The sequence below is a fragment of the Cetorhinus maximus genome, chromosome 7 (assembly GCF_964194155.1).
Source record: "Cetorhinus maximus chromosome 7, sCetMax3.hap1.1, whole genome shotgun sequence".
Classification (NCBI taxonomy): Eukaryota; Metazoa; Chordata; class Chondrichthyes; order Lamniformes; family Cetorhinidae; genus Cetorhinus; species Cetorhinus maximus.
The window spans coordinates 76,044,094-76,056,185 of record NC_135885.1 but is presented as its reverse complement, the minus strand read 5'-3'; the positions used below and the strand labels follow the sequence as shown (position 1 = coordinate 76,056,185).

The 12,092-nt window shown below is 39.5% G+C and overlaps 1 protein-coding gene across 1 annotated transcript in view; it reads right to left on the bottom strand.

The window, feature by feature from the left end:
• tmem135 (transmembrane protein 135) overlaps positions 1-12,092 on the bottom strand; it is a 480,064-nt gene that overhangs the window by 157,977 nt on the left and 309,995 nt on the right. The window contains exon 6 of the mRNA XM_078545746.1: positions 8,821-8,867. Within this exon, the coding sequence (XP_078401872.1) occupies positions 8,821-8,867 (47 nt within the window). The remainder of the gene's footprint in view (positions 1-8,820; positions 8,868-12,092) is intronic.

Here is a 12,092-nt window from a genome sequence, read left to right as displayed (position 1 = left end):
AGTCAATGAGAAAGGAAATATGGCTGTGAAAGCGGGTTTTAGTAAACACCTTGTCAAACACCAGGAGAGAAATGGAAAGCAATGAAAGTGAACAAGGCAAAAGAGAGATTCGAAAATCCTGACGGAGAGGAGTCAAAACTTCTTCAAGGTAGGCATTTCTTGAAGAGAAGTGGCAGTCAATTAAACACAGAGATAAAAACAAAAAACTGTGGATGCTGGAAATCCAAAACAAAAACAGAAATACCTGGAAAAACTCAGGTCTGGCAGCATCGGCGGAGAAGAGCAAAGTTGACGTTTCGAGTCCTCATGACCCTTTAACAGAACTAAGTAGAAATAGGAAAGGGGTGAAATGTAAGCTGATTTAGTTGGGGGGCGGGGGGCTGTTGAGACAAGCAAGCAGGCCAAACGCAGACTGGGTGACCGCTTTGCAGAACACCTGCGGTCTGTCTGCAAGCATGACCCAGACCTCCCTGTCGCTTGCCATTTTAACACTCCACCCTGCTCTCTTGCCCACATGTCTGTCCTTGGCTTGCTGCATTGTTCCAGTGAAGCTCAACGCAAACTGGAGGAACAACACCTCATCTTCCGACTAGGCACTTTACAGCCTTCTGGACTGAATATTGAGTTCAACAACTTTAGATCTTGAACTCCCTCCTCCATCCCCACCCCCTTTCCGTTTCTTCCCCCTCCCTTTTGTTTTTTCCAATAATTTATATAGATTTTTCTTTTCCCACCTATTTCCATTATTTTTAAATGTATTCCACCCATGGTTTATTTCACCCCACCCCCACTAGAGCTACCTTGGTTGTCCTGCTCTCCACTCTTAATTAGCACATTCTTTTAGATAATATCACCACCTTCAACACCTCTTTGCTCTTTTGTCTGTGACATCTTTTGGTTATCTCCTCCTATCACTGCTTGCTTGTCCCAACAACTCCCCCCCACCCCCACCCCCACCCGCTCTCTTAAACCAGCTTATATTTCACCCCTTTCCTATTTCTACTTAGTTCTGTTGAAGGGTCATGAGGACTCGAAACGTCAACTTTGCTCTTCTCCGCCGATGCTGCCAGACCTGCTGAGTTTTTCCAGGTATTTCTGTTTTTGTTTTGGATTTCCAGCATCCGCAGTTTTTTGTTTTTATGCCCTCAAGTATATGCTGTTTTTGGGTTATCTAAATAGCATTTTAAGGATAATTTGTTGAATGCACACTGGTACAGCTAAATTACCTGTCCACATCCCTCAGTTCAATGTGTGGTATGAGCACACTGCCCAAACTGCAACAAAAATATGATCCACGTTCTCCCATGCAGCCCCAAAAAAATTTGAAACTTGACGCCACACATCTGTACGCTGTACACAACGTACATGCATATGCCTCTACAGATGGATGTGTTATACTCTGTTATACAAAAGGAGTCAATCTTAGTTGAATATGCATGATGCGTGATGAAGGAGAAATGTATAAACAACAGACATGGATCCAACTATAGGTTTTCATGGTGTTTGTTTTCACTACTATCTGATAACGGGCTTAATTTTCCAATTTCTGTTTATTTTGCCTTTATGTTCAATGTGCAAAAATGTATTAAAAAAATACTCCTTCCTCTCAAACCCCAATTTCAGCCTTTACCCCCTCTGCTGAAGATACAACTCCACAGGTAGCAACTGCCTTTTATTACCTCGCCCAAGCTGGAATTCAATCCATGTAAACCTACGCAAACACTTAGCCTTTCTACTTTCCTCAGTTGGCAGCTACCCATGTACACGATCAGCAGGGGACACCAGATGCTGATTAGTAGTGTGCGTTATTCCCATTTCAAAACATATTGATAATTTTAACAAACTTGATCAGTTAACTCAGCATGGACTATTAACTGAGCTTGTGAGGTTAAGAGTTTTAGTACATTTACTAGGGGCAGACCAACTCTGCAACCTTGAATGCAGAAGCAAATATGAAGATTATTTAGGTTAAAAACATGTTTTTTAGTTAAAATGTGAAATAATTTGTGGCAAAATGGCTGAAAAAGTGGTTCATATTCACCAAGACATAAAGTGAAAGATTCCTCTATTACACCTAAGCTTCCTCAGTAACAAATTTAGGCAGAATCAGGCCCACCGTATATAACTAGCAATTAAAATTTTATTTCAAAAGCACAGGCAATAACCATGTAGCTCCAGAGTCCGTAAATGAGCCCCTACTTTCATACATATGGAAATAGTGTAACTTTGCTCAACAATTCCATTACACACCATCCCCCCATACCCCCCACATAACTTTTTTTCTAATTTGGAAAGCATTTGCTGACTTGAAATTATAAAGACGCCTCTCCTCTTTGGACAATGTAGTTCCTTTTTAGGATAGGAGGTCCGTATGCTAGTGGTGAAAATATTTGTGAAGAGCAAGAAGACGATCACTGTTGTTTGGATGTCGAGAAGGTTGGAAGAAAATTCAGCCTGCTGGTTCATAGAGTTTTTCCCTTCCTCCATTTTCCTGCCAATTTTCTTTCCTCATATTCTCTTTTCCTAAGGGCATTGACTCATTATTGCAATATGTTTAATGGCAATCATAAACCTTTCCTCCATATGAGTGTCTGGACAGTGAACGTTCATTACATAAAACCAGGGAGTGGGGGAGGCTGCTGGTGAGGCATCAGAGCACCTAATATCCACAGACATGTGGTTCCAACATTAGATAGGAACCATGTCTGGGAATCCAAGTCAATTTTCCACTTCTTAACCTGGGGTGTTGAGGTCAATTATAATACCTTTACTGATATCCTGCACAGACTGGAGATTGAACTTGTGGTTTTTTCTGGTCTGTGTGGTTTAGCTACTCACTGGCTACACCAGGTGAGTTAGAGAGATAATGCACAAATTTCTTATATCTGACATTGATTCCAAATGAAATCTTCAAGGCCAAATTTAAAAGGAAATGTGTGTTAATTTACCAACTTCACCACAAGCAGGAACAACTTTGCTAGGCTACCTCCCATCAGCACAACTCTACTGCAGCTGCTCTAGCAATTAACCAACAATAACAAGGAAACAGTTTTATCTGCTTCCCTTGCATCACTGTACATCCGACAGCAGGGAAAAAAACTCACATCTGCTCTGCCAAGTAATATAAGGGTGAAAAAAAATAAGTTGAGATGAAAAATGTCATCAAAAATAACAGTAAGTGAATGTCAAACATTTGATTAACTGTTTGCAAGGGCTATAACTTGGAATGCTCATGACTTTGATCTATAAGTTATGATTAACTTGATAAATTTGGACTTATGAAATATATTACCTAAGTTCTCTTCATATCATATGCTACCACTACCCTAATAAGAGCTTTGTATTAATTTGTTTTAAACTATTATTTTATTCATTCACTTTACTTACCAAAATGTATATCATAACACACAATTAAATTTCAACTAGAATACACATTGGTCTTGTTAAAAGATAAAGCTTGTATTTATATGGCATTTTTCACATCCTTGACATGTCCAAAGGTGTCCCTTACCCAACTCATTTTGATGTGTAGCCACTGGTTATGTAGGTGGCAATCTGCACACAGCAAGGTCTCATAAGCAGTAAGAGATGAATGAAATGTTGTCTAGGATACTGGGAGCACTTTCTGCTTGTATCACGGGATCTTTTACAACTATCTAAACAGGCAAACGGGGTCTCAGTGTAACATTAATTGATTAGGTCACAATTACTTCATTTTATACTACTAAGTATCTCTCACAAGTTATATTATGGACTAATTTAAGGGTGCATCTGCAACTAATTTGTATTTCAACACCATTGGGAGAATGGTTAACATGCAGAACTGTCTGCTTTTATCAGTTAAGGTAGTCCACAAAACAATTGTCCCTTTTAAAGTCTCAAAAAAGTACTGATCACAAAGTTAATCAAGAGCAAATTAATATGTGAAGCTAGTAAATTAATCAAGAATCTGTTGACTCATAAATGTGCAATTATATTGGCATTAATGGTTTGCTGCATAAAAACACCCTAATATTAAACATCCTACCACATTCTTAAATAAAAACAGAAAATGCTGGAAAAACTCAGCAGATCTGGCAGCATCTGTGGTGAGAGAAACAGAGTTAAAGTTTCGAGTCCATATGACTCTTCTTCAGAGCGCACATTCTTACATTGCTTCTAATGAAAATCTATTTGGGATATTGAAGTTTGATGAAAAGCTTCCTTATTTTAATTTATTGCTGGAGCAACAAACTAGAGAAAAAGCAAATTAACAAACAGCATCGTATTGTAGGCACAAGCAATAAAATCATCAAAAAATATTTTATTACTACATTCAATAAGGAAACTGGTTCTTTATGGACTATCTAACAAGATTGTTAGAATTTCAACCTCCAAATGGAAAAAGCATGGATCATTTTTCACTTGCTTGTGCTTAATAATTTCATAGAAAACTGATGCCATGAAGACTAGACTATGCAAAATGTGTAATTTTGCTAAGGTGCAAGATAATTTAATAATTATTCTCTCATTTCTGGGTCCACAGGCCCAGGCTCACTCATGCAACCAGGTGAATTGCTCAAGGTAGCTAACAACCTAATTGTTAAGGTTCACATCCCAGAAATTGAGATTGCATCATATGAAAAATTAAAGTTATAAATGTTAAGAATATTACTTATACAGGACAGCCTGAATAAATTAAGGACACTCATTTTCCTGTTAGTTTTCACAAGTACACAACGACCCAGCCCTATCTCACTACCACCTCTCTCAACTGGTCCACTATTGCTAAATCATCAGATTGCTCGTCCAACATCCAGTGCTGGATGAGCAGAAATGTCCTCCAATTAAACATTGGGAAGAAGCCATTATCTTCAGTCCCCACGACAAACTCCATTTATTAACAGCGGACTCCATTCCTCTCCCAGTCAATGGTCTGAAGCTGAACTAGACTGTTTGAAATCTTGATGTCAATATTTGACTCAAATGAGCTTCTAACCACATATCTGCGCCATCAGTAAGACCGCTTATTTCCATCTCCATAATATCGCCAACTCTGCCCCACCTTAACTAATCTGCTGCTAAAACCTTCATCAATGCCTTTGTTACCTCTAGACTTGTCTATTCCAACAGACTCCTGGCCAGCCTCTGACATTCTTCATTAGGAATTTGCCCTAATTATTGCCTTTCTGGCAATAATATTGCCACTGGTTCAGTGTCAAATTTTGCTTTATATTGCTCCAATGAAGTGCCTTGGGACATTTCATTACATTAAAGGCAAAGTTGCCTTTGTTTGTATTTTGCTTCATGGGAGATGTTGGCAGAGTCCTCATTACATTATAGAATTCTATCTGCATTGGCGGGGGGGGGGGGGGGGGGTGGGAAAGAGAGGCGCGAATGCTCTTCAATTGGTATAGGCAATGATAAATTTAAACTTCCCTATTGAAATGCTATAGCAAAACATTAGTATTATGAGCGAATTAGAATATAAGAATGATAAAACCATATTCCAAGTATTAGGAAATAGAGATAGTTTAACAAAGTTATATTTGTATTTGCTGGTGTTGGGAATGAGTTTTAGTTTTAATGTTTAAGTTTGATTTGTATTTCTGTATGTGTGTGTTAAGAGAGGTCAAACTGAGTTTTAGTTTCACTTTAAAAAGTGCCTGCATTTCCAATGAGCGTTTTATGACTGTGGCAGCTAAGTTAAACAAACCAGAATAGAGAAACTGGGCTGTTGCCTAACAACAGGGATCCAAAGAGGCAGGTCTCTCCCACAGGCACACACACAAAAACTAAAGAAACAGCAGTCTTAAGTTCAGGTTTGAAGACAGTTACCAGGCAGAAGCAGCCTAGAAGGGGCAGATAGCCAGTTCCAAGCTAAAATTGGTTGAAAGTAGCTGCCAGAGAGACACTGGAGCAAAAGGGACAGATAGCCAGTGCCAAGCTAAAGAAGAAAGTCCCCAAGAATCCAGGGGAGTGGAACAGGAGAAAGTCGTTGGAGCAGAGAAGACTGAAGGGCGACCTGATCGAGGTGTACAAGATTATGAGGGGCATGGACAGGGTGGATAGGGAGCAGCTGTTCCCCTTAGTTGAAGGGTCAGTCACAAGGAGACATAAGTTCAAGGTGAGGGGCAGGAGGTTTTGGGGGGATGTGAGGAAAAACTTTTTTACCCAGAGGGTGGTGACGGTATGGAATGCACTGCCTGGGAGGGTGGTGGAGGCGGGTTGCCTCACATCCTTTATAAAGTACCTGGATGAGCACTTGGCACGTCATAACATTCAAGGCTATGGGGCAAGTGCTGGTAAATGGGATTAGGTAGGTAGGTCAGGTGTTTCTCACATGTCGGTGCAGACTCGATGGGCCGAAGGGCCTCTTCTGCTCTGTGCTTCTGTGACTTTCTATTCAAAAGAAGGACAGGAACCTGGAAAAGGTCCTGTTAATGAAGTTAAGAGTGAGGGGCAGAGAGAAAGGCTCCAAGCTTCAGGTTTAAAGAGACAAAAGCTACAGAAAGCAGATTTAAAGCGAGGACAGCTTGCAAGAGGCAAGAAAGTCCAAAAAGACGGCTGAAGGTCTGTAACTCTTTGCTATGGGCATGTGAAGCAGTGGTGTACTGTTGACAGCTGGGTCAGTGAGGGAGAGTGCATGGAGCACAGCTTGAATGCATATGGTGACCCAGGGCAGAAGAACATCGGAAGAAGAGTTTGAAACCCTGGAAGTGAGCCCTTGCGGAAGGCGTCTGAGAGAAAGTGTCCGTTTGGGAGAAGATTCCAAGGCGAGTTCTTGGAAAGTGGAGATTGGAAACCCTCGTGTGAAAGATGGAGTGCAGTGAGACCGGTTGACCCACGGTGTGACAAGCGTCCGGGGGGAGTTGTGGAGAGATCCATAGCAGTTGGTTGAGGTGGCATCTGCCACTTGGCTTCAGAGTGTAGTATGCCTGACTACAGGTTGCCAATTGGTAACTTGAGCTATCCTTACAAATCTGTATATATCTGTAAAGTATTAGTTGTGGGTGAAGGAGTACTGTAATATAGTTAATCTTTTCTTGTTGAATAAATGTTTTATTCTTTTGTTAAAAGTTCATCAGCTGACTCCTGTGACTCTGTTCAGTAGCTACTCTCCACATACCTAAACAAACAAATAAAAACTAGGATCTATCAGGCTGGGTTCCACCCTGGGATCAGGCTTGTCCTGTGGTAACCTCAGCTGGGGATCATAACACAAGGGTCCCAAGAACTACAGGTGCCCTTTTTCTCTCCAAACTTCTCTCTTGAAGACACTGATTCTTACCAATGCTAGGCACCCTCAGGTATCTTGGCCAGGTGTTGGTGGGGTTTGTGGAACATCACTGTTGAGCCTGAATCTGCCTTCACCTAAGAGATATGCTTCCAGAATTAATCTAGAGTTGAAACCCTGGTTTGATAAACTCTCCTGAGCTTTGGAGTACTGAGGCTAATTTTAGATTTCTTATCACAACCCTTCAAGTATCAGTAAGCTCAGCATAGACTGGAAACTGAGGCCAAAACCTGATGGCTTGTGTGGCTCCACAGCATAATGGCTTTGTGAATTGAACCCTTGGAGAATCTGCAGGCTTTCTTCAAATTTTCTGTAGATTAAGATTTATAACATCTCCTGAATAAAACAGTCTGATAACCATTCAAAATAGCTACCATCATTATTCTCGTATTATTTTAGTAACAATTAAGCAATTTCCAACTTCCTTTGCAGAATTAATCATTGCCTTTCCTGAAAGAATTTACTAATGAATGGCTACAAAAGGGCAATGAAGAACAAAGATCCTTAAATCTAAAGGAATAAGACAGGTATTATGTTCACATATTTAAAAACGAGTAACATTCATTCCAGATCCAAGAAATTTGTTTGTCAAATTTTACAAGTGATGGTAGTCACAATATGGATCTATTCACCTTCTGAAAAGACGCAACAGAATTGAATACGTGCATAGCACAAAGACATTTTCAACATTATTGTTATAAAAGAGAAAGCAGTGCCACTTATGTTTTCCATTGATTTGGCTGCTTTTTATTTATACCTTGCATTTTAATTACAACTGTTCATGAGAGTATTCAATATTTAGGTCAAATGAACTGAGACAAAACTTTGTGGGCCTGTACAATAGAGAAGCAGGATTAATCACCATGGTAACTTGCACTATGTTTTCTGCTCACACATCTTCACTGGCTCACTACAGGTAAGTAAGTTTTTTTTTTATTCCCATCTCACCACACAAACCTTTAGTACTTAATGAGTTTTCCCAAAAAAGCATTTAATTATTTCTCGACTCTGTTGATCTTTGGTATATTTATCAAAGCTGAGTATTATCTAATCAGGGTAATTATTGCGTACAGCACATAGACAGCAGTAATCATATGATTGTTCATTACTACTTCTATTAAACAATACAGAAATGATTAGCAATTATCTAAACCTGTCAGCACTGCATCTTTACATTTGAACATAAACTGTCAATGTTCTTTGTGGTTTACCAATGAACCATGACTTGTGCTTCACTGTGCCTTGTCTTGTATGTACATCAGGAGTTTTGTTCAGAAGAAAAATGGGCTGACCTGTGGTGCCATTCTAACTGGTTGGCTCAACCCAAGTCTTTGGCAAATGTATTCAAACTCACTTCTCTGACCTAGGGGGCTCGAAGGAGTGACAAGGCTTCAAAGCTTTGTCTGGAACTCTCTAGGGCTGCAATAAAATTTGAACAAATCTCCCAATAAGTTGAAGCATAGGATCAATGAGCCATAAGGCTACAAAGAACAGTAAAGACTGTAATTAAAGAAAACTGAGATATACAGACACCACACACTTACCTGAAGAAGAACATGTACAGGGCAGCTGTGAAGCAAAACAACAGGACCTGTACAAAACCAAACAGATAAGTTATTCTGACTGTAAAGATACATCATCCACTTCCTCTCTCCCCCAAAAATACAGTTCACTTATGCGCAATAAAAATCTGAAATGGTAAGTTTATCAAGTTGTACTTCAAAAAATAGCAGATCTAGCTGAACATCCTTTTTGATTAAAAATCAGTACAGCATTTCTAGGAAATTCATTTGAACAGATGTTTATTGGTTAAAATAACTCATTTTAAATCTCAGTAATTCATGTTTCATACAGACAAAAAAAGTACTTGGCAGTGCTGCTAATCCACTTTTGAAAAACAACTCATAACCAATAACTCTAAATCTCATGTGACCAGTGCATACTGTACACTCAATGATCGGATAAGTGACTTACTTGACAATCTTCTCATAAAAATTCTGCAACATTGGGACTCAAATATTTTCATGGTGACCAAATTGTATTTAAAAGCCTTCAAGAATCAATAGATAACACAAGATTCAAACCACATGCAAAACTAAACTATTATTTTGGTTAATATATTGTTGTTAAGTCATTCATTTTATAAATAAGTTACTTTGCACTTTCTCATGCCTTGGAGTAAATAGATGGGCCTGTACAGTACTGAGCAATTTATACCAGGAAGAAGCCAGTTTGAGGCTTGGTCTTTTCTCAGTTAGTTATCAGAAACTGTTGGCTTCAGCACTCCCTGAGTTATACAGGGGGACCATTAAATGAAGCCAAGATGCCCAACTAAGAGATGTGTGTAACACATGTAGGCATTCCTTTTGGGTTATTCTCCAGCACTCACCTGCTGCTGACTAGTGGGTGATTTGGGGAGAGATTATCTATCCTCTTACTCATTTGCAATGCAAGTAGCCCAGAACGCTAAGGGGAGAAATTAAAGAAAAAAAATCAAACTAATGGCAAGGAAAAATAGATCAAACCTGATTAGGTTTTTAGCCTTCACAAATTTAAGTAACATTTGTGCACCACATTCAAAATATATCAAGATTAGCGGAGGGTTTTCCTTCAAGTGTAATATAAAGAAATACAGCTCCAGATTGTGTTATTTTAATCAGCATGTTTCTGCACCTTACTGTAAATTATAAGACCATAAGGCTTAGGAGCAGAAGTAGGCCATTTGGCCCATCGAGTCTGCTCCTCCATTCAATGAAATCATGGCTGATCTGATAATCCTCAACTCCACTTTCCTGCCTTTTCCCCATACCCCTTAATTCCCTTACTGATTAAAAATCTGTCTATCACAGCCTTGAATATACTTAACAACCCAGCCTCTATAGCCCTCTGCGGTAAGGAATTCCACAGATTCACTAGTCTCTGAGAGAAGAAATTCCTCCTTATCTCTGTCTTAATTGGGCGACCCCTTACTCTGAGATTATGCCCTCTGGTCCTAGACTCTCCCACAAGGGGAAACAACCTCTCAGCATCTACCCTGTCAAGCCCCCTAAGAATCTTATATGTTTCAATAAGGTTGCCTCTCATTCTTCTAAACTCCAATTAGTACAGGCCCAATTTACTCAACCTCTCCTCATAAGAAAATCCCTCCATCCCCAGGATCAACCTAGTGAACCTTCTCTGGACTGCCTCCAATGCCAGTATATCTTTCCTTAGATAAGGGGACCAGAACTGTTCAAAGTGTTCTAGGTGTGGTCTAATGAGTGCCTTGTATAGTTTTAGCAAGACTTCCCTATTTTTATACTCCATTCCCTTTGAAATAAAGGCCAACATTCCATTTGCCTTACCTATTACCTTGTGAACTTGTATGCTAGCTTTTTGTGATTCATGCACGAGGACCCCCAAATCCCTCTGTGCTGCAGCTTTCCTCAGTCTTTCTCCATTTAAGTAATATTCAGCTCCTTTATTCTTCCTGCCAAAGTGCATTACCTCATATTTTCCCATATTATATTCCATCTGCCACGTTTTTGCCCACTCACTTAACCTGTCTATATCCCTCTGTAGACTCTTTGTGTCATCCTCATCACTTGCCTTCCCACCTATTTTTATGTCATCCGCAAACTTGGCGATAGTACACTCATTTCCCTCATCCAAATCATTAATATACATTGTAAATAACTGCAGCCCCAGCACTGATCCCTGTCGCACTCCACTGGTTGCCATCTTGAAAATACGCTCCCCCCCCACCCCGTATCCCAACTCTCTGTCTTCTATTAGTTAGCCAATCCTCTATCCATGCTAACATACTACCCCCAACACCATGAGCTCATATCTTATTAAGTAGCCTTATGTGCGGTACCTTATTGAACGCCTTTTAGAAATCCAAATATATTACATTTACTGGTTCCCCTTTATCTATCCTGCTTGCTGCCTCCTCAAAGAATTCTAATAAATTTGTCAGGCATGATTTCCCCTTCATGAAGCCATGATGACTCTGCTTGATTATATTATGCATTTCTAAATGATCTGCTATTACATCCTTTATAATTAACATTTTCCCAATAACAGATGTTAAGCTAACTGGCCTATAGTTGCCTGTTTTTTGTCTCCCTCCCTTTTTGAATAAGGGTGCTACATTGGCAGTTTTCCAATCCTCTGAGACAGTTCCAGAATCTAAGGATTCTTGGAAGATTACAATCAGTGTATCCACTATCTCTGCAGCTATCTTCTTTAATATTCTAGGATGCAACCCATCAGGTCCAGGTGACTTATCGGCCTTTAGCCCCATTAGTTTCCCAAGCACTTCTTCTCTTATGATAGTTATTGTATTTATTTCCTCCCCCCACTCTTTGCCCCATGATTATTTAGTAATTTTGGTATGCTATTAGTGTCTTCTACTGTGAAGACTTAACGGGAACAGTCAGTAACAAAAGTTAAGTAAAACACAGTACCAACAGTGGAATGTGTACTGTTAATATTTTGTTTGGTAATAGCAGGTAAGACTTTAAACTGTGTCTATGCCTATCCTTTCAGATAGACGCAAAAGATCCCATGGCACTATTCAGTGAAGAATGGGGGAGTTCTCTTAGTGTCCTGACTAACATTCGTTGCTCAATGAACATCCCAAAAAAAAAATTTATATTTATTTATTGGTTATTTATCTTACTTGTTGTATGTTTTGTAAGACCCGACCATGTAAAGAAACATGGTATTCAATTTGTACAAGTGATTACACTTCAAAAAATATACTTCATTCATAGTTCTAAAGAAGAGTCACAGAATCACACAGTGCAGAAGAGGCCCTTCGGCCCACCATGTC